The sequence below is a fragment of the Hyla sarda genome, chromosome 8 (genome assembly GCF_029499605.1).
Source record: "Hyla sarda isolate aHylSar1 chromosome 8, aHylSar1.hap1, whole genome shotgun sequence".
NCBI lineage: Eukaryota > Metazoa > Chordata > Amphibia > Anura > Hylidae > Hyla > Hyla sarda.
In genome coordinates, this window is record NC_079196.1 from 201,791,420 (window position 1) to 201,814,785 (window position 23,366).

At 46.6% G+C, this 23,366-nt stretch overlaps 1 protein-coding gene across 2 annotated transcripts in view; it reads left to right on the forward strand.

The window, feature by feature from the left end:
* Positions 1-23,366, forward strand: part of CRAMP1 (cramped chromatin regulator homolog 1) — a 76,236-nt gene that overhangs the window by 19,217 nt on the left and 33,653 nt on the right. For both annotated transcript variants that reach the window (XM_056533272.1, XM_056533273.1), the window contains exons 3-10: positions 89-279; positions 476-629; positions 12,765-12,845; positions 15,211-15,259; positions 15,423-15,517; positions 16,626-16,749; positions 19,709-19,790; positions 20,345-21,313. In XM_056533272.1, coding sequence (XP_056389247.1) covers positions 89-279; positions 476-629; positions 12,765-12,845; positions 15,211-15,259; positions 15,423-15,517; positions 16,626-16,749; positions 19,709-19,790; positions 20,345-21,313 — 1,745 coding nt within the window. The remainder of the gene's footprint in view (positions 1-88; positions 280-475; positions 630-12,764; positions 12,846-15,210; positions 15,260-15,422; positions 15,518-16,625; positions 16,750-19,708; positions 19,791-20,344; positions 21,314-23,366) is intronic.

Genomic DNA, 23,366 nt, shown 5'->3' on the forward strand with positions numbered 1-23,366 from the left:
ATCAACTGCCGAGCCGAGAAGTTCGTGCCGAATCGAATTTACTGTAAGTTCGCTCATCTCTATTTATAACATTTGCTTCTGCTTTCAGCACTGGACAGTGCCACCCCGACCTCGCCCAGCTGCTCCACCGGATTGGCTCCCAGCACCACAAAAGCATCGGGCCGTAATGTCGCTCCATCCACTGCGGAGAAGGATGAGGGGAATAAGAAGAAGGTGCGGCGGCAGTGGGAGTCCTGGAGCACGGAGGACAAGAACACCTTTTTTGAGGCTCTCTATGAAGTGAGTATATGGGCCCAGGAGAGTTTGGATGCGATATCTGTGTACCGTTTCTTTAGTGTGAACAGACCCTTACTGGCTCTCTCCTCTGCCTCATGTAGGGATGTCCGTATGCCATATAAATTACTTCTCCATTTGCCAAAACGCAGCTCCTTTGCCCCTGAGTAATGTTCTCTTCTTGTGCACTTTAATCTTTTAGCACGGAAAGGATTTTGAAGCCATTCAGAACAACATTGCCCTCAAGTACAAGAAGAAGGCCAAACCGGTCAGCATGGTGAAGAATAAGGAGCAGGTTCGGCACTTCTACTACAGAACGTGGCACAAGATCTCAAAGTACATTGATTTTAACAATGGTGAGCATCCCTCAACCCCCTTCTCTGTACATCATGTGGGATTTTACATTTATGGCCCATAGTTACATGGTACCTCTCAAAAAGCTTTTGATAACTTTTGATGTGCCTCCACAACTTATCAGTCAGTGATCTTAGGGAGTCTCCACAACTCTGTGTCATGTGACCTGGACGGACTTACAATGTAAGTCTATGGGGCTGTCCAGGTCTCATAGACACAAATCGTGGAAAGGCGCATGCGGCAGCGCAGCTCTTTTCCTGCTTGTTGTCGTTGTCAGTCGGGGTCTGAACAGTCAGACCTTAATCGATAAAAACTTTTAACATTTCCCTGGACATGTCAAAAGTTTTTTTTATTTATTGACCGGTACACTGTAATCAATGTTTGGTTGGTATGGGTCTCATTCAGAAGACCCCGACAGATTAGAAACAAAAAAGGCATAGTGTCCCCTTCACTGCAATACCAGACACAGTGATGTCCATATGCAAGTGGCTACAGGGTGAGCTTGGAAATGGACATCACTATGTCAGGTGGTAGGATCGGGGTGCTCCCTTTTTGTTCTGATAGGTTTAGAATTAGAATGTTTTTGGTCATCAAGCCGCTTGGTTATCATTTCTGCCCTGTGACGTGGGGGAGATTTTCCAAACCCTTGCAGAGAAAAAGTTGGCCAGTTGCCCATAGCAATCAATCAGATCGTTTCTTTCCTTTCTAGAGGCCTGTAAAAAATGAAAGAAGCAATCCGATTGGTTGCTATGGGCAACTGGTCAACTTTTCCTCTGCACAGGTTTTGATAAATCTCCCCTATGGTCTCTCTCATGCTATAAAAAGCATTGTTCGTCACCAAATTTCTCCAGGATGGTTGGAAGAAGTTGCTCTGAGAGGATGTTAGAGTAAGCCCACTGCCTTGGATTAAAATCCCCCCCCCCCCAACACATGAATGGTTTCAGGAGGCTTTAACCCCTGAAGGACATGTGCAGTAAATGTACGGTGCTGCATAGCGTCACTTCGCACACAGCGCCATACATTTACGGCACTGCTGTGATGCGAGCGCCGGAGTTGCGCTCACTTAATTTGTGGCGGGTTCCGGTGGCTTTCAGCAGCCGCAAATCCGCCAGTAATGGCAGACGTCAGCAATCTCGCTGATGTCTGCCATTAACCCCTCAGATGCCGTGATCAATACAGATCACGGCATCTGAGGCAGTGCAGCTCTTCAAATGGCTGATCTGATCGCCCTTGGCACTTGTCGAAAGGGATCAGATCAGCCAAGATGGCGGATGGAGGTCCCCTCACATGCCTCCATCCATCTCCCTGTGTCTTCTGCTCTAATCTGCCTTCCAGCAGACCAGAGCAGAAGATCGCCGATCATACTGATCAGTGCTATGTCCTATGTATAGGACATAACAGTATTAGCAATCTAGTGATTGCTATAAATAGTCCCCTATGGGGACTAAAGTGTAAAAAAAAATTTGAAAAATCCCTGCCCCAATAAAGTTTTAAATCACCCCTTTTCCCCATATTAATACACAAAAGCGTAAAAAAAGATAAATAATTACATGCGTAAGTGTCCAAACTAATTTCTGCTTTTTTGTCACATCAAATTGCAAAAAAATTTAAGTGATCAAAAAGTCACATATGCGCAAACTGGTACTAAAACAGATCATGGCGCAAAAAAATTAGCCCTCACACGTCCCTGAATACGGAAAAATAAGAAAGTTAGAGGTGGTCAAAATAGGGCAATTTTAAATGTACTGATTCTGTAAAAAAAAGTTTGAGATTTTTTAAAAGCAGTACAATAATTGAAATTTATGTAAGCATTCTCTGGGTCGTCATTTTAATTATGTTGACCCAGAGAATAAAGAAAATGTCATTTTTACCATAAAGTGTACAGCGTGAAAATGGAACACTCCCCCCAAATTTGTAAATTATGTTTTTTTGTTTAAATTTCCTTATACAAAAAATTATTTTTTGGGCTAACCATACATTTTAGGCTAAAATGAGTGATGTGCAAACTGCAGAATAAAAAAGATAACTCTGAGTCAGTCGAAAATCGTATCACAGCCCTTTATAGACCCTAGCAATAGATATTGTTAAAACTTGTAACTTTAATGGTATGCCTTAAAATTAGGATCATTCACATAAATTGTGACTACACACTAGTGACACAAAAAGAAAAAATTTACTACCACAACACCTGAAAAAAATCTCTGTACAAGCCCAAAGTCAATTCTGACTAATGGACAGGTTTGTATTCAGATACAGTCAGTGGTAAGCACGGAGTAATAAGCCGGTCTCCCAGGATAAACAGACCGAAATACACACCTGAAGCCTACAATGTCCCCTGGATAGGGTCAGAGTAACATACAATAGTATCAAAAAATCACTCTACCACCTCTTATGCATCATCATGCTGTATGTAGGCAACAATACAGGGGCATTTGACTCGCCACCAATATCAGGTGTTCACCATAAATAACACCTCTCGTGCAAAATACTGTGAATAAAGTAATGATAAAAAGAGAACATTACAGTTTTTTGCCCTTTCGTTCCCATGCGTTTCCGCCCATACTCTCGGGGTTTCTCAAGGAACATATGAGTAACTTGTCCTATTGATATGGACAGGTGTCACAAGATGAGGCTGGCTCAACGATAACGCCGATATGCCTCATTCACTCATGCAACACATATATGTCAGGTGTGCGCCCCGATGGGTATGTTATTCTACACGCCGCCTGCAGGACTGCTTGCCTGTGGTGTTTTCTTCTGTCCCTAGAGTGTCCTAACTGTCCCTATGGTGTGGGTGTCCTGCCCTTCTCCCTTGGGGACCTCGCAGACAGTCCCAGCACAGGGTGCTTTGCTTCCCTCGCTTCTTCCCTGTTACCGGAAAAAAAATAATTCCCTGGTCACTCAGATCATTTGGTGTAGTTTGGCACCCTCTTGTGGCCAATACTTGTATTGCTCTCTAATTTCAATTGCAGCCTTTGCCGGCCAGATCTGTACTTATCAGTTTAATAGCTGTAGGGTCCTTTCCTAGGGTCTGAATTGGGGGCTGTTTTGTTTGTTTCAGTCACCCTGGAGGGTGACCTGCTATACAAAAAATACATGAGCCGCTTAAGGTATCCCTCTGGCGTCCCTAATTCTGCATTGTTGCTCACTGTCATGCAGCATTTGCGAACCGCCGTGGCAGGTTGTTACCAGGGAATCACGGTCCCTTGGAAACTACCGGGGATATATTCAAGCAATCTGTTCTCTCCTACCACTGAGTGCAATACCATGTGCAAGCTCTTTTGCGTTCCTGGCAGACACTCAGGTCTCTTTTGAGGTTCCTCATCTGTCAGGTCTGCCGGACACCCATCCTTGGGTGTTTTTGGCATGTCATACTATATGATTCCCTTCTCCACAGGCTACCGCATCCACGGCTAATGCTCCGGACCCTCAAATCCAGCGCAAGGTCTCCATGGGAATATTCCTGCGTGGGCATGGATTGGACCTGATATCACTATTACAGACAGTAGTCTCGCCTGTCATTCATCTCACAGCTGCTGCGTCTGCAGCTGGCACTCCGGTACCCCACTGCTGGTGTGAGGTGTCCGAAGGAATGACCTGTTGTCTACTATAGACCCATACCAGTAAGCCAGACAGTGGTCTGCATGGTTTCCTCGGCCACCTGTCACTCATCACCCAGCTGATGTATCTGCGGCTGAAGTTCCGGTACCTCACTATTGTGCGAGGTGTTTGCTATGGACCCATACCAGTACTATTGACTCATTGTTTGCTATGGACCCATACCAGTACGCCAGACACTGGTCTGCATGGCTTCCTCTGCCGCCTGTCACACGGCTTATGTATATGCGGCTGGAGTTCCGGTACCCCACTGCTGTGTGCGGTCTACGAAGAACTGACCCAGCGTGTCCTACAGACCCTATACGGGATGACAGGGATGCCAGCCACGGCTCCTCAGTCTCCCCCTATCTCCCAAGGGGACGGGGTTTCTATCCAGGTCTCCTAGGCCTCCCCGCCCTCCCACCTGTGACAAAGAGGCACAGTTATCAGCCTATCTGACTGTCCCCTTTTCGCCAGCACCTGGAGGTGTACTTGTTCAGCCAGACTGTTGTCTGCACGGTTTCCGCCTCCATCGGTCTCTGATCTCAGGGCTGCCGCGGGCATAGCCAGGTTTCCCGTACCTCGCTGCTAGGGTGAGGGATCTGGAGGAGGGTCCCTAAAGGTACACGGGATTGATGCCTGTCAGACAGTCCATTGTCTGCTGGGTCTTCTACACCACCAGGTCGCCCGTTGGATAGGCCGCACTTCAGTACCCCGCTTCTGTGGGAGGTCGAATGGAGTTACCCTGTGCATTCAGGAATCCTATACCAGTTGGCCAGACGGTTGCCCGCTTGGCTTACCACTATGTCAGGTCAACTACCATACACTTTCCACACCGTGGACGGTACTTTGGGTAACCCACTGCCAAGGTGTAGTTCCGAGTGAGTCACGCCATGTTGCTCCATGGGCCTGATACAATGCACCACATACTGGTTTGCAGGGTTCCCTACTTTACCAGATCCCTCTCTGTATGCCTGCTGCTCTGTCTGTAGGCTGGTATCTCACTCCACTGTGTGTTTCCGTATGCGGGACCCCGCGTGGCCTTGGTCCCTATGCCACATAGCCAGACTGTGTCTGCTTGTTTTTCTTAACCACCAGGTCACCTCCCCTGTTCCTGCCGATACCGTGGCTGCAGTCCGGTGTCTCTCTTTCCAGGTGGAGTTCCGCAGAGTGTGTCTCTATGGGTTCATACGACCTGTTCTACCTTTAAGTCAGACTGTGTCTGCATGTTTCCTGCTCCACATACATCCTTCATCTCTTGACTCTGCGCCTGCAGTCTTGGTGACACCATTAGAAGATCAGGTAAGGAGATTTTTGTTTAATTACCGTAAAATCTCTTTCTCGAAGGATCCATTGGGGGACACAGACCGTGGGGAACACAGACCGTGGGTGTATGCTGCTGTCTCTAGGAGGTGTGACACTATGGTAATAAAAAAAGGTCAGCTCCTCCCAGCAGGATATATCCACCTTCAGGCTCTGAGCTAATCAGTTTAAGTTCCAGAGCAATAGGAGGAGACCAACAGGTCAAAGAAAAAACCCAAAACTGTCCGAGAACCAGAAGAAAAAACATAACTGAACACACCCTCGGACAGAGAACCAAAGTAAAATCCCAAAAAGGGCGGGAGCTGTGTCCCCCAATGGATCCTTTGAGAAAGAGATTTTACGGTAAGTAAACAAAAATCTCCTTTTCTCTATCTGCTCCATTGGGGGACACAGACCGTGTGACGTACCAAAGCGGTCCCTTGGGTGGGCAGATAAGCAGTCAGGCAGACGGCCGATCCACTGCTGCGTGCAACACTTTACGATCCAGACTAGCATCAGCCGATGCGAAAGTATGAACTCGGTAAAACCTCGAGAAAGTGTGCAAAGACGACCAGGTAGCCGCCTTGCAAATTTGCGAGGTCCAGGCTCTATTCTTGAGAGCCGAGGATTCCCCAACAGAACGGGTAGAATGAGCCACAACCCTGAAAGGAGGAATCTTCCCCTTACAGCGATAGGCTTCCGAAATGGGGGACCGAATCCACCAAGAAATGGTGGCCTTGGAAGCAGGTTGTCCGTTGCGACGACCTTCCGTAAGGACGAAAAAGGAATCACACTGACGAAACGAAGAAGTGATGGAGAGATAAGACCGAACAGCCCGAACTACATCCAGCTTGTGTAGTAAGCGCTCCTTAGGATGAGAAGGAGCAGGACAAAAAGACGGGAGGACAATGTCCTCGCCGAGACCACCTTAGGCAAAAAGGAAGGATCTGGCCGGAAAACAACCTTATCCTGGTGGATCACCAGAAACGGAGAACGGCAGGAAAGAGCTGTCAGTTCAGACACCCTCTGGATGGAGGTGATAGCAACAGGAAACGCCATTTTCCAAGAAAGGAGGCGGAGAGACACCTCTCTAAGGGGCTCAAAGGGTGCACCCTGGAGGGCACTCAGAACCAAATTCAAGTCCCAAGGGGGAGAGGGTGACCGATAAGGAGGAACAGTGTGCGCCACTCCTTGAAGGAAGGTCCGGACATGAGAATTAGAAGCCAGGGGCCGCTGGAAAAGAACAGCAAGGGCCGAAACCTGACCTTTAAGTGAACTGAGAGACAACCCCAGTTCCAAACCAGACTCCAAAAAGGAGAGAAGACGGGGAACCGAGAAGGTTACCAGGGAGAAGTCCTGAGCTTCACACCAACGAAAATAAGACCGCCAAGTACGGTGGTAAATTCTTGTGGAGGAGTGCTTACGAGCCTTGAGCATGGTGTTAATGACTTAGAAAGAGAACCCGTGGGCCCTCAAAACTGCTGTCTCAACCGCCACGCCGACTGTAGATTGGGGTGGCAAAGGGGACCCTGAGAGAAGAGGTCCGGGCGGAGCGGAAGGCGCAGAGGAGCGTCGTCCAGGAGCCTGACTAAGTCGGCGTACCACGACCTTCGGGGCCAATCCGGAGCTACCAGAATGGCGGGGATGTCCTCTGCCTTGAGCTTCCTCAGCACCCTGGGAAGCAGCGGAAGAGGATGGAACAGATAGGGTAGGGCAAACCCCGCCCAAGGAATCACTAGGGCGTCCACGGCCAGGGCCTGAGGGTCCCGGGACTTGGACACAAAAGGAAGGATCTTCCGATTGTGCCGAGACGCGAAGAGGTCCACGTCCGGAATGCCCCAGAGGTCGCAGAGCTGTGCAAAGACCTCCGGATGTAGAGACCACTCGCCGGGGTCGGGTGAGGACCGACTGAGGAAGTCCGCTTCCCAGTTGAGCACTCCTGGAATGTGAATCGCCGAAATGGCCAGAACCTTGCTCTCCGCCCAGGTGAGAATCTTGGTCACCTCGGCCATGGCTGCCGAGCTGCGAGTGCCGCTCTGTCGATTTATGTACACCATGGCCGTGGCGTTGTCCGACTGAACGGGACTGAAGAAGGGACTCCCAATGAAGAAGACAAAGAAGAATCACCCGTAATTCCAATATGTTTATCGGAAGAAGGGTCTCCTGGGGAGACCAGAGTCCCTGAACCGTCCAATCCCTGAACACGCCGACAGGCTGGCATCCGTTGTAACAACCCAGGAGGGGAATGCTCACGTCTATCTGAAGACTCAATGGAAGAGTCAGACGAGGCACCCCTAGTACGCTTGTGAGAGAGTGAAGTATGAGGAGACGAGGAGCAGGCCCTCTCAGAGGTCCTGCGCAGGGAAAACCCCTTCAAGGCGGACACCACTTCCCTGGAGGCCTCAGCCACCGAACAGAAGACTTGGGTCAAGTCAGCCATATACTGGGTCAGGGAAGAAACGCAGGCTGGAGGAGCGGCTGAACCCACCGGGACCGAAGGGGCATCAGGGGGTACCAGGGGGCCTGGGGGAGCAGTGGAGCAGGCAGGGCAAGTGGGCTGAGCAGAGCCAGACATCTTGGTATTACAGTGCTTACAGATATAATAAGTCACTGAAGTTCCAGGTTTCTGTTTAGAGGGAGGAACAACTCTGGGTACGGACTTTCTCACCCTAGTCTGTGTCCCCTGTCAGCTGCAGTGAGGAGAGCTCGCTCCATGCAGCTAGAGAGACTGAATAGGCCAGCCAATAGGAAGGGAGGGGCGTGCCTGAAGCAAAGCACACAGTAACAGACCCCTTCTCACTGAAAATCGCGCCCACGGTGCTGATTGGAGGCTGCTTCGCGCCTCTAAGAGCTCCCAGCCCTGTGGGTGGAGCTACAGACCGGCCGAGAAAAACTGTCATGGTGCCCGCTCCTTGTCCCGAGCGCACATGTCTAGCTGCATATGTGCTCGGGGGAAAAGAGCGGGCGGCCTGAACGCCGGCAGAGACTGCCGGTGAAAGTAAGCCGGTGCTGAATCGCCCGGCTCCACTGAGAGCGCCCGGCCCGAAACAGCGCTGCGGCTGACAGCCGCATATAAGGCGCTGGACGTAGTTGCACCAAACACACACACACACACAACATAAAGTGAAGTGCCCCATAATACATGCCCCCTCAGGTGCCACTGCTCCCCCAGAATAAAGTGCAGCCCCTGTATAAGCCAGCCCCATAACCTGAAGGTGGGCCAAAAACAGGGGGTCTCCAGAGGTTGCGAGTCCGTACCTATGGAGAAAAGGGGGGGGGGGGGGTACTTACCTCAGTCAGAAGAACTTACCTAATGGAGTCTTCAGTGAAGTCTTTAGTCAGCTTTTGTCCCTGCATCACGCCTGGCTGCTATGCACGAGTGAGGCGAGCAGAGAAATAGGGGGACCCGGACCCATGAGGTACCAACCCAGACGCTTACCGTTGGCGAGGGGGGGTGAACAGCGCTTATACGCAATGTCTGTGTCCCCTTACTCGCAATGGGGAAACGGGGAACCTGAGTCCCCACCTGAAAACAGAAAAGAAAAAGGAATAAAAAACTAACACGTCCCTATACTAGGAAATAAAAAAATCAGAAGACCTGGTCTGGACAATCCAGACCATGTCCACCTCCTTGAGACACTAAGCTTAAACTGATTAGCTCAGAGCCTGAAGGCGGGTATATCCTGCTGGGAGGAGCTGACTTTTTTTTATTACCATAGTGTCACACCTCCTAGAGACAGCAAGATACACCCACGGTCTGTGTCCCCCACTGGAGCCGATAGAGAAATTTTTTTTTTCTGCAGGTTCCAGGGACTTTCTCAGCCACAGCAGCATCACTCTGTTCCCCTTTCTAAGGTTGCAACGTTGATCTGCTATAGGCATACCTTGCTTTCTGCTGGTCCTTTGGATGTCGGCAGTTTCTTTCATGTCTGTAGTCTTGGTACCCCACTACTACCGTGAGGTACCCCTGTCTGTGTCCCTACATATGCTAAGACCACTCTGCACGTGTAGGGCCCACCTTTCCTTATCTTCGGTGGGGTGTGCCTCGGGGCTTCCCGTGATTTTGTTTCCACAGGTCTGCGGCGGTTGAGCACCTCTGTTCTTGCATGGGGCTTGATGGGGAGACACAGTTAGTTGAGCCCCTCCCTATGCCTCCAGGCATCTTTTCAGGGTTTTCTGTCCAGGGTGGCTTAGGCACCTACTCTGTTGCCTTAATCATCATCCGGAATGGCTCTCAACGCTTTTGTGTGTGTGTGTGTGCTTCTTACTTGCATTCGTAGTCACATCTTGTATTTTTGCCCAGCTCCAGTGTACAGGATTCCGATCCCTCTGGGTACACGATGTGGCTCCTCCATACCGCAGTGGGTTGTCGCAGGGGCCATGGGGGCTATGTCCACCCTGTACTTGTCTTTGGCTGTGGGGCGGCACTTGCCTGCTCCTATAGTGCCTGGCTCACTGAGCCAATCCCCCTTCCTCAGGGGGTACAGGGATCGGGGAGCTTGCCATGGTCAGTACCTGAGTTTCATCTCGACCACCCCGTTTCCCCTCCACTAGGGGGACTATTTCTTTGAGCATTTTCTGCTGCCAAGATGGAGCCATCTCTCTGTTCCTACTATATAGGTGGGGCATCTGGCGGGGCCCTTGTTTTTTGCTGACAGCAATCAACAGAGCCTTTTGCTGTCTAGGCTTGTGTGCTTACTGCCCACCATTGCAGCCTGGCTTTCTTTCTGTTTCTTGGTTGTCTACTGTTGCTCACGCAGCGTTGGCACTTTCCTCTGTTGGAGGAGTTTATGTAATCATGCGTGGCCCAGTGACAGCTTGTCCAGCCACTGTCTGCTGTTTGGGCCCTGTCATTGCTCTTCTCCTCCCTTGGTGCAATCTCCCAGGAAGGGTGTGTTCTTCCTTCCCTTTTGACAGGGTCAGTTGTGCTGCACTGACACCATAGTATTCTGGAGCAACCTTCCTGTACCCAGTACCTGAGAGTCCCAGCTGGGTTCCCCTTTGTTTCCCCCTCCGTTCCCGTTTTGGTGGGATGTTTCTACGGAGTGTTCTGGTCCGCTTGGACCACTGGGGTCCAAGACATGGAAGTTTGTCGCCCGGTGAGTTTCGCGGGTGTCTGTTTTCCTCACTCTTCAGGTGAGTCTTCCAGGAGACACAGGATCCTCCAATTCTCATGTCAGCTGCTCTGGTGTTCTGGGATGCTCCTTTTCGGATTATTTCGCTTGTTTCTTGTCCATTTGATTTTATGGGTTCGTCTTCCTGGTGACTCAGACACCTCCAGTTTCCATGTCGGTCTCTCCGGTGTCCGGGATGCCCACTTGTTATTGCATTCCTCTCTTTTCATCCTACAGGGTCCATGTCCTCCCGAGTTAGAGGGTGTTCTGGTCATCCGGATTACACTGGTCCAGCTACTGTTGCTGGGACAGGAGTTTTGGTCTTTGTTTTCATCACCAGACCTCTCTAGAGCAGATTTCCATCTTTCTTTTTTTTCTGTGGTTTCTAGTCTCCACCTCCTGTGCTCGTGTTCCTTGGAGTTGTTTTTTTATCTGCTTCCGGGATGGTTCCGGCCCACCTGGCTTCCTGGTTGACCTTTTCTTGTCTTATCATATAGCCTAGGTGTTTTGAGTCTCTACAGAGGATGGTGCTGTCTGGGCATCCTAGTCCATCTCCATGCCCGGGGGATCTTCCGGGAGCACAATTTCTGGGCCTAATTTGTCTCTGGCCTGGGGTCTCGTCCACAGGCCTTGTGGACACGTGGGTTCGGTCTCTGGACTAATTCCCCCTTTTTTGGTTGGTTGTTTTTTCCTCCCTAGGGGGCTGCTTTGGTACGTCTTATCAGTAAGGTGTCCCCCAATGAAGAGCAACTTAGAAAAGGAGATTTTTTTTTTTTTACTCACTGTAAAAGAAACATTCGAGCAAGCAGGGAGGGGGATTATGAAAATGGAGGAGCCGGGCGGAGCGGCCACCTGGTGAAGATGACATCACAGTATCCGGAGCAGGGTTTGTAGCTCCGCCTGTGCCCCAAGCAACTCATTTGCATATACAGAAAAAGAGGAATTACAGCGGAACAGAGCTACTGATCAAGATTCGGTAAGTATCATTTTGATCAGTATCACCCGCACTACAAGCTTGTGTGACAGGTTAGTGCAGGTGATACTGATGAAAGATTTCCTTTAAAATGCATATGGACAAAGAGAAATTGTGATAAACTCCAAGCAGTGATGAGACAAGAATGTGTTATCACCAGTCAAGACTAGGCCCAGAAGCTTTTATCCAGCATGCCAGGGTGACCTGCAGAAGTCTTCATGAAGAAGAAGGGTCAACACTGGAATATTTTATATTTAAACCCTTAACAACAATGGACGTAAATGTATGTCATGGCGCCGTGATACTTAACACACCATAGCATACATTTACGCTCCGCCATGACCGCGAGCACCGGTCCGGTGCGCGACAGATCCCGGCTGCTATCAGCAGTCAGGGACTAAACGGTAATGGCGGACATCCGCGATTGTGCGTATGTCTACCATTAACTCCTCAGATGCCGTTAGCAACCGATCACTGCATCTGCAGCAGTGCGGTATTTAAATGGATGATCGGATCGCTGTCGCGGGGATCCGATCATCCAGCATGGCAGCAGGAGGTCCCCTCACCTGGCTCCGGCCGTCTCCCAGGGTCTTCTGCTCTGGTCTGAGATTGAGCAGACCAGAGCAAAAGATCACCGATAACACGGATCAGTGCTATATTTTATATACACAAATGTGGCATCAATAAAAAGTAGAGATCATGGCCCAAAAAATGAGCCCTCATACCGCCGCTTATATGGAAAAATGAAAAAGTATTTTTTTGGGTCGCGCCATACATTTTATGGTAAAATGAGTGATGTAATTGCGCAGGACAACTGGTCACGGAAAAAAAAGCCCTCCTACTAGTCTGTGGATAAAAATATAAAAGAGTTGCGATTTTTAGAAGACGAGGAGGAAAAAACGACAATGCAAAAACAAAAATTGGCCTGGTCCTTAGGTCAAAATGGGCTTGGTCCTTAAGGGGTTAAAAAATGCTAAAGCAGTAAACTTTGTGAAAAACAAAACTTGTGCCAGTCTCCAAACCTTGGTCACAACTGTATGTAAAATGCGAGAAAACGCATTTTAATGTGTGTCGTTACTTATCTTGCTTTTCTCATCTCTCTATGCAGTACGTAAATCTAACTTTTGTTGTCTTTATGTTTTTTCTTGTAGTATTTTCTTGTGGTGTGAAGTCCTCGCAGGAGCTTTACGGCCTTATCTGCTATGGAGAACTGCGGAAGAAGATTGGCGGATGTAAGTTTTGCCGTGTTTCCTTGTAATCGTTGCTTTGGATCACAACAGCAGATTTTGCAAAATTTTTGCTGTTGTAAGTGATGAAACTTCCAATGTGTTGTGTGAACATAGCCATAGACTAGAGGAGAAAGTGTCCTTAGAAGGCCTGGGCAATCTCAGCAATATGAGGACTGAGAAACTACACAGAAGTTTTATTGCATGTAGTTAAAGCTTGTGCTGGGCGGTATACCAGTTCATACCAAATACCTAAATTTTTTCCCTGCACGATATGAATTTTTCCCATACCGCAATACCGGTCAGGCCCCTCCCCCCTCGAATGAATGAATTATCAGCCGCAGATAAGTTGCGGCGGCGCTTTAAATGAATGACTTGCGGGCCGCCGGCGCTTTAAATGAATGAAATGCGGGCGGCGCTTTAAATGAATGAAATGCGGGCCTCCGGCGCTTTAACCCCTTAAGGACCAAGCATTTTTCTGTTTTTACACTTTCGTTTTTTCCTCCTCACCTTTTAAAAATCATAACCCTTTCAATTTTGCACCTAAAAATCCATATGAGGGCTTATTTTTTGCGACACCAATTCTACTTTGGAATGACATGAGTCATTTTACACAAACATTTATGGCGAAACGGAAAAAAAAAATCATTGTGCGACAAAATTGAAGAAAAAACACAATTTTGTAAATTTTGGGGGCTTCTGTTTCTAGGCAGTACATTTTTCGGTAAAAATTACACTTTATCTTTATTCTGTAGGTCCATACGATTAAAATGATCCCCTACTTATATAGGTTTGATTTTGTCGTACTTCTGGAAAAAATCATAACTACATGCAGGAAAATTTATACATTTAAAATTGTCCTTTTCTGACCCCTATAACTTTTTTATTTTTCCACGTACAGGGCGGTTTGAGGGCTCATCTTTTGCGCCGTGATCTGAAGTTTTAATCGTTACCATTTTTATTTTGATTGGACTTCTTGATCGCTTTTTATTCCTTTTTTTATGGTATGAAAAGTGACCAAAAATACGCTATTTTGGACTTTGAAATTTTTTTGCGTGTACGCCATTGACGGTTTAATTAATGATATATTTTTATAGTTCAGACATTTACGCACGCGACGATACTACATATGTTTATTTTTATTATGGTTACATATTTTTTATATGGAATTTGAAATTTTTTTGCGTGTACGCCATTGCGGTTTAATTAATGATATATTTTTATAGTTCAGACATTTACGCACGCGACGATACTACATATGTTTATTTTTATTATGGTTACATATTTTTTATATGGAATTTGGGAAAAGGGGGGTGATTTAAACTTTTAATAAAGAAGGGGTTAATGTGTGTGTTTTTAAACTTTTTTTTAAACTTTTTTTTTTTACACTTTTAGTCCCCTTAGGGGACTTTTAGGAGGAATCATTTGATTCCTCATACAGATGAATGGGATTGCATACAATCCCATTCATCTGTGTGCTCTGCGCTCGATTGATAAAGCCTGGTCCTGCCAGGCTTTATCATTCAGAGAGCCGGAGCCGACACAGGAGGAGAGGTAAGCCCTCAGGCTACCTCAGCAGTGGATCGCTCCCCCGCGATCGCGCTGCGGGGGAGCGATCCACCCCACTGGACCACCAGGGACTGTATACAGGCACCTTTAGACGCCGCTGTCAACTTTGACAGCGGCGATCTAAAGGGTTAATAGCCGGCCGCGGCGATCGCCGCATGTCGGCTATTAACGCCGGCCCCCAGCTACAGGAATCAGCTGGGGGCTGGCCGGTATGACGCGGGCCCGCGTCATACCCCGGTAACGGCCATTGGACGAGTATAGACGTCCATGGTCGTTATCGGGTTAAATGAATGACTTGCGGGCCTCCGGCGCTTTAAATGAATGACTTGCGGGCCGTGGCGCTTTAAATGAATGAAATGCGGGCCGCGCTTTAAATGAATGACTTGCGGGCCGCACTTTAAATGAATGACTTGCGGGCAGCACTTTAGAGAAATATAGCAGCGCCTGGGGGTCATATATGATTAGTTCCTCGGGGGGGGGGGGGGGGGAATACCGTTAAATACCGTGGAACCGCCATAACTTGCAAAAATACCGTGATATGCATTTTTGGTCATACCGCCCAGCTCTAGTTGAAGCACTGTTTCCCAACTAGGGTGCCTTCAGCTGTTGCAAAACTACAACTACCAGCATGCCGGGCATGCTGGTAGTTGTAGTTTTGCAACAGCTGGAGGCATCCTGGTTGGGAAACAGTTAAAGGGATCCTCCAGTTATTTTAAACGCATCCCCTAGCCACAGGATAGGGGATAAGTATCTGATCGGTTGGGGTTCCAGCTCTTGCATTTTCTTTTTTCTTTTCTTGCAGGTATGGATGATAAGAACGCTGCCAAGCTGAATGAGCTGATCCAGTTAGGGTGAGTTAGGTCATTGGTTATTTATATATATATATTTTTTTAAGCTACAAGTCCTGGGATGTCGATCTGGAACTGTCATGGCATCCTGGGACTTATGGTTTGACCACAGATAGAGTCAAGCACCAAGCTGGTTCAGATATATTTTTTTGCTGCTTTTTTACAGGGCGACTACAGTGCGTTACAAAGGCAGGAACCTACGGATAAAGGCTCCAATGTGCAGAGCGTTGAAGAAACTCTGTGACCCTGAAGGAAAGACAGGTAACTAGTTTTTTTGTTTTGTTTATTTGTAACTGTGAATTTTGCCACTTTATCCCAGTGGTCTCCAAACTGTTGCCCTCTAAATGTTGCAAAATTACAGCTTCCAGCATGCCCTTGAGAGTTGTAGTTTTGCTACCTCTGAAGGTCCACAGTTTGGAGACCACTGCTTTACCCTTCACTGGGTGGGTCATTCAGGCGTTACATAGTTTAACTGAAACAAAATTTGGTCTGAGCTAAAATAGTTATGATCAAATGGTCGGTCAAGATGCAACGGAATTTTTTAGCGACAAATTTAGATGTAAAATGCTTGTGTGTGTTGTGCAGATTGTGAAAATTTTACTGTAATTTTATTGCAAATTTTTAGTGCAGAATCAAAAGAAATGTGACCAATGGGTATCATATACCCATTATAAGAATTTGGAAAGCACAGAATTTTTAGGATGCAGTGTTGTCCAACCTGTGGCCCTCCAGCTATTGCAGACGTACAACTCTCATCATGCTCAGACAGCTGAAGGCTGGAGAGCTACAGGTTGAGGATCAATGCTGTATTTGGATAAACTAAAGAGGTATCTTCGGCGCAATACAGGCTGCCACATACGGCACCAGCATTCTGCGAACAGATTTGCCAAGCAGCTGGCTTTTTCCATTTCGTGAGTACTTTGGGAACAGTTCCAGTTATGTTACACAATCGCTGTTGATATAAATTCCTAACACAAGTGCAGGTTTTCCAAAGGTGAACCCATAAAAACCATGGTTTAAAGTAGTGTTTCCAACCAGTGTGCCTCCAGCAGTTGTTGCAAAACTTCAACTCCCAGCATGACCTGACAGCATGCCAAGATGTAAGCTCCATCTCTTACATTCTAGTTAAAATGGGTTTAAAAAAAATAAATAAATAAATAAATATATATATATATATATATATATATATATATATATATATAAATTGTATGTGTATATAGGTGGACATATCTATGTATAAATATAAGACGTAGATATATGTGTGTATATAAATGTTTTAACATTTATTTATTTATTTTTACATATATATTTGTATAGGTAGGTATAATGTGTGTGTATTTCACATTTTCTTTTCCGTATTAATTTCCAGGTCTCAGTGATGAGGAGGATCAGAAACCAGTGAGACTGCCTCTAAAAGTTCCTGTAGAACTTCAGCCCCGGAACAATCAGGCTTGGGCCCGTGTACAAAGCTTAGCACAGAACCCACGGCTCAGGTGTGAACTATTTCGGTAGTACAAGGTGTTTGGTACTAAGCAAAATGTTGTTCCTATGTGATTAAGTAAAAGTGTCACACACAGCCCATGGGCCACGTCTGGCCTGCCGAGTAATTTTTTGTGACCTGCGAAGTCCCGTTCAGGCCACATATAAAGATGTGTTTATGACTGTTCTCTGTGCTTGCTTTGCCTCTTCTGCCAAGGGCTGGCTACGTCCTCTCTGGGGATGCAGCAAGCACAGGCACAGTGGATGTAAAGGACCCAGCTAGACCAGGGCAAATGGCTTAGGAGCAGCTGTCAGGACTTGGTGGGCCTGTGCCTACTTGGACTGAGGAGTGGTATATCGGGGCAGTGTGGGGGCCCTAACTACTATATGGGGCAGTGTGGGGATCTTAATACTCTATGGGGGCACTAAGGGGACCTAACCACTATATGGGGGGCCGTGTGGAGGCCTGCAGGCTCTAAAAATTTAAAATGGCCCTTTTTTAAAGACTACCAAAAGACCAATGTGGTCTCCAGTAATATTGAGTTTGACACCCCTGTGATAAAGCAATGTCCTAGCACTATATCATCACTTTATCATTGGTGAGGATCTGATCTCAGGGTAAAATTAAGTGGCCCAGCAGCCCCAAGCCACTCAGCAGTGCAGGGAATTGCATCCGGTGTACTGAAAAATACTGCACACCGGCCCAATACAAGTAAGAGGAGTAGCTGCAGTTGTTTGCACAGCCAGGTGAACAGGATGTTACTGTCCTAGTTAAAGAGGACACAGAACTACACCAATGCGGTGTCCCCTTCATTCTCACTTCGAAGGGGGTCTCATAGGTTTGACCCCCAGTACTCATAAACTGATCTCATATCCCAGTGATATGCCATCACTTTATCAGAGGAGAAAATGTCTTTAAAGGCGTTCTCCGCTGCTCAGCGTTTGGAACAAATTATTCCGAACGCTGAAGCCGGCGCCGGGAGCTTGTGATGTCATTGCCCCGCCCCCTCGTGACGTCACATCATGCCCCCTCAATGCAAGTCTATGGGAGGGGGAGTGACGGCTGTCACGCCCCCTCCCATAGACTTGCATTGAGGGGGCGGGGTGTGACATTATGATGGGGCGGGGCTATGACATCACAAGCTCCTGGCTCCTTGTTCCAAACGCTGAGCAGCGGAGAACGCCTTTAAAGGGGTACTCCAGCGTTTGAAAACGCATCACTTATCTACAGGGTAGGGGAAAAGTGTGTAACATATGGAACCCCCCATCATCTCCAGAATGGGGCCAGTGTGTGTGGTCGGCACACCCCTCCATGGATTGTATAGGAGCGCCCGAGAACAAAGCTTGTGTATCCCTGGTGCTCCCATAGAGAATGCATGGAGGTGGCACAGGGAGATTCAGCGCCCGTTCAGGCGATTACAGGGGCTCTCAGTGGTCAGACCCTCCATGATTATGGACTGTGTCATTTAAAATTAGGCCCCCGTAAGGGCAACATTGATGTTCGCCTCCTCCGTGAAGAAGCAAAATGGATTTTTCTTCTTAAAAGTAAGGCACCGTTGGGCCTTAACGAAGGATTCTCGTTTGCAGCCTTCTTATAAAATATCATCATGTGATAATAACAAACATTCAGCTGCCTGCTGTCTTTATCATTGCATTATCTTACATTTTTTGTATCCCACCATTAACTATTATTTACTATGTGACCACAACTGACACAATTGTCAGTCAATATAAACAACACGAACCTTTAGTACCTATACTTACCTTAATGATCTCAATATACCTTATGTATCTATACTCACCTTAGTTAATTTAATTTTTTACAAGAAGTCTATACCTGATGATTATCGTCATGATAGACATACCACTTTCGCAAGAAGTATAATCTGATGATTATCGTCATAATAGATACACCACTACTGTATACTATACATATGGGCCAGTACTCAATACCATACATCTTTAATACCTCTGCTCTAAATTAATATACCTTAGCTACATATTTTTCATGGTTCATTTATGGTATCTATGGCCGTAGTGGTAACTAAGTGGTTGAATGGACCACAGATTGAGTCGGGTGATTTACACACAAAAGGCGCTGTCATCCAGCGGTCTGAGTCCAAGTCCGGACACATGCGCAGTACGGCGCCGAGCTCGGCGCACGCGCAATGGACTAGTATTCAGCGCTGCTAACCACACAGCGAACTCTCGCGCGAGGCGAGATCGGTCACGCAGCGATGACGGTATGTTGAGAGACTCCCACCTTGGTCCTACGTCATAAACACAGGTATTAGGATAGGTGCGCAGGTAGAGTCTTGACCCGGAAGGGTTTTGGTTCGGCTTCTAGCATTGGCTGGGGCATCAAGGGTCCGTTACAGGTCTCCTGATTGGATTAGGAGACCGGTCCACTAATGATGATGAGTGACACCAGCTTATAAATAGCCCCGCCGGTGTTTGGGTCACATTGTAGCCACATTACCTCTTGATAACGCTGTCTCAACAGCGAAACATGTCGAGGGTGGCTGTGCTTATATTTTAAGTTGCACGTCATAGTGTTGCCATTGCGACAGGCTGCAGCGCCGCTAAAACAGTTACATTATCAGACAGGGGGTCCCCCACTGGTTATTTTTCACTGTTCAAGCAACACTCTGACATTTATTTTTAACCAATTGAGTGGGAATATTTTATCACACTAATAAAAGTTATATTTTAGGGGACTTATTAAGAGGGGAGTTAGTGACTCCTGGGCTTCGGCCCTGGGGTTTGTAGTTATTGTGGCCCTCCATGATTAGACACTTATTTCCTATGCTGTAGATATCGGATAAGTTTACAAACTCTGGAGTTCCACTTTAATATCTTTCAAAGAATTTTATAGGCTAGAATGAAAAGTAAAGTATAAATAATCACGTATAAGAGATGTATACACCTCAGGGGGAGTTTCCTTTTACATTTCCTCCTCTTGTTCTTCCCCAGGATGATGGTGGAGCTGCACAGAAAGGTCTCCTGTCTTATTGAGTTTCTCAAGCAGAAGTGGGCTTTACAGGAAGTTCGTATTGTATCCTTTTTTTGACCATTTAAAACCTTTGTGTCAGGCTGAATTCCTGGGGTGATCGGCCCCATGGTGGAATATTCTCTATGAAAATACTTTGGCATCTTTCTGTTTAGCTGATGAATGTTTAGGATCTTATTAACTCAGAAGTAGGATTCGACCGATAGCGATTTTTTTAGGGCCGATACCGATAATCTGTGACCTTTCAGGCCGATATTCCGGTATATGTTATCGGCAATTTCCAGCCACATTGTTTGCTATGGGGATTTTCTCCTGCTCTGGACAGTTCCTGATACGGACAGAGGTGTCAGCAGAGAGCATTGTTGTGAGACAGTAAATAAATTCAAAAAGAAAAGAACTTCCTCTGTAGGATACAGCAGCTAATAAATACTGCAAGGATTAAGATTTTTTAATAGAATTAATTTAAATATCTTTAACTTTCTGGTACCAGTTGATTTAAAAAAAAAATAAATAAAAAAAAAAAAAAGGAAAGTTTGCCTCCGGAGTACCCCTTTAATTTCCTTCATCTTTTATTGGCTTCCTTCACTAATTTTTCTCAGAGAAAGAGTCTGGATGATCCTCAGTTGACAGATGGGGAGTCTCAGGACTCCAAGGAAGAACTTTACCTCTTCCCACCAGAAACTGCTCAGTTGTCTCCTTTACCAGGAGTGGCAAGGGTTGTCCATTCCAAAGCCCACTGCACCGTCCACTGGCAGGAGTCTGGAAAATACAAGCAGAGCTCTAAGGATGCCCACTTGCTACCCCCTGCTCAGATCCTTGGCATCCAAACTGGACAAGGCACAGCTCGGGTACAGCTTAAGTGCCCACGAGGTAATGCAGATGCCAGACAAGGAAACAAAGGAGAGGTGCCCAGCAGCTCCACACCAGAGAAGTCTCAGACTGTTGAGAATGGTTCCTTGGAGAATTTATCATCTGATGGGGTGTCAGATGGACCAAAGACTCCTGACGAAGCCCCTCCAGAGTCTATGGATTTCTCTAGCAGTGGTGAGGTATCTGTATGTCCGCCCCCAGATGTGGAGGAACTTTCATTAATTGACCCCTTGCCCCGGTATTTAAAGTCTTGCCAAGATCTTATTGTTCCAGAAACAAATCATATGGCTGATAACTTGGCCACATGTCCTCCAACATCTCCAGAGTCCAACCCCAAACCTCCAGGAGATGTAGAGTCTCCAAGCCAAGAAAAGGCAGAAACACAGACAACAATCCCACCGCAGGATCAATGCACTACACAAACTTCAGGACCGGACACTCAGGTGAAAGAGCCCAGCGGTTCTTCCAAGGCTCCCAAAGGGAACTCTAACCAGCTCACCGAGCAGCTGCGTCAGGAAGGCTGGAATCATCAGACTTCAGAAAATCTGACACTAGCCGAGGTCTACCTCATGCTGGGCAAACCGGGCAAACTACAGCTGGAATATGAGTGGATGGATCCCAACAGGTCGGATGATCACAAACAGAGACTCCTGAGCTGCCTGTTACGGCTCATAGCTACAGAGGTGAACCCCAAAGCTGTAAGTAGTCTTTTCTTTTTCTGTTGTAAATCTCCTTAAAATTTTTAAATGAAAATTTAAAAAAATTCATGGACAAATTATATCTTTTTTTTCTGATTGGGCTAATTAAGAAGCTCTTGTGTATGCCTTGTGCTTACCTGTTTTAGCTGATGTGGCAGTCATGAGTTTCAGCCATACTGATTGCAATTCCATCACGAAAATTATTTCCTAATGCTGCCTACGGTTCCCATGAATCCTCTAACTTTGCATAGAGAGGGGGTGGAGTGTCATATAATTAGGCTGCTGGTGCTGGACTTCAGCCAGGTGAACTCTAGATTCATAAAGTTTTTTTTGTTTTTTTTAAATATTCCCATGAGGTGAAAATTATTTAAAGAGAATCTGACAGCCGGTTTACCTGCACCCAGTACACTGAGTTATAGTGCAAATGAAGAGCTGTAAAATGGGGGGTCATTTACTAATTTTCGTTGTGTCTGTGGAGATTTATGAATGTTATGGAGCGCAATGGAGGTGGGGTTCTGGCTTGCCCAGCTCCCCTGCCTCCTCAATATTCTTCCGCCGTCTTGAATAGTCAAAATCTTCACTCACACATCACTAGGACGTGACAGCCGGCGGAGGGAGGGCAGTTCTCTGCTCTTACAGTAGAGTGCAGGTGCCATTGCCTTGCTACACCCACAAGTCAGGTGTAGCGAGGCTTCAGATGAGCCTTCCCCCGGAGCACATAAGTTCTGAGCAGACATGCCCCGGGCTAAAAATAGAAATAGATATTTCACAGGCTCTCGTCCTAGTGACTTGAGAGTGAAGATTCAAGACAGGGGTGGACCAAGGGCAGAATAGTGAGGAGGCAGGGGAGCTGGGCGAGACTGCTCCCCGCCTCCATCGGGCTCTGTGGAACATTATGATTAACTTCATAAACATCCATAACGCTGCACAGACACAATGAAAATAAGTAGGTGACCACTTATTTTACAGCTCTTCACCTGCATTATAACCAAGTTTATTGGCTTTAGTGCTGGTGAACCAGCTGTCAGATTCTCTAACCTGTAATTACATTTGAGGTTTGAAGATCAAAACAAAGGTTTGAAGTAGTTGGGGGATGTGACACAAAGATAACAACACTTTAATCTGTCCGGGTTTGGTTGTTCAGACCCTTCTTGATCCCTTGCCGATCGCTAGAGAAGCACTTCACTCCCTGGTATTACTGCACTCACCACCTTGTTGCATAAAACAGGCTCCATTCACTTACAATGGAACCTGTATTATGCAGTGAGACGAATGGTGAAACCTATTGACATCTGTCTATGTCATTTTTGAAAGTGACAGTAACACTATAACTCTGAGCATTGCTCTGTGCAGTATAAAGATACACAAATTTACAGTACCGAAGGGGCTCATTGAACACTGGGAAACATTTTATCAGAGTACATGGTCATTAACCCCTTAACGACTCAGGGTTTTTCCATTTTTGCACTTTCGTTTTTTCCTCCTTACCTTTTAAAAATCATAACCCTTTCAATTTTCCACCTAAAAATCCATATTATGGCTTATTTTTTGCGTCGCCAATTCTACATTGCAGTGACATTAGTCATTTTACCCAAAAATGCACGGCGAAACGGAAAAAAAAATCATTGTGCGACAAAATCGAAAAAAAAAAACGCCATTTTGTAATTTTTGGGGCCTTCCGTTTCTACGCAGTGCGTATTTCGGTACAAATTACACCTTATTATTATTCTGTAGGTCCATACGGTTAAAATGATACCCTACTTATATAGGTTTGATTTTGTCACACTTCTGGAAAAAATCATAACTACATGCAGGAAAATTTATACGTTTAAAAATGTCATCTTCTGACCCCTTTAACTTTTTTATTCCACGTACGGGGCGGTATGAGGACTCATTTTTTGCGCCGTGATCTGAAGTTTTTATCGTTATGATTTTTGTTTTGATCGGACTTTTTGATTACTTTTTATTCATTTTTTAATGGTATAAAAAGTGACCAAAATACGCTTTTTTGAACTTTGGAATTTTTTTTGCGCGTACGCCATTGACCGTACGG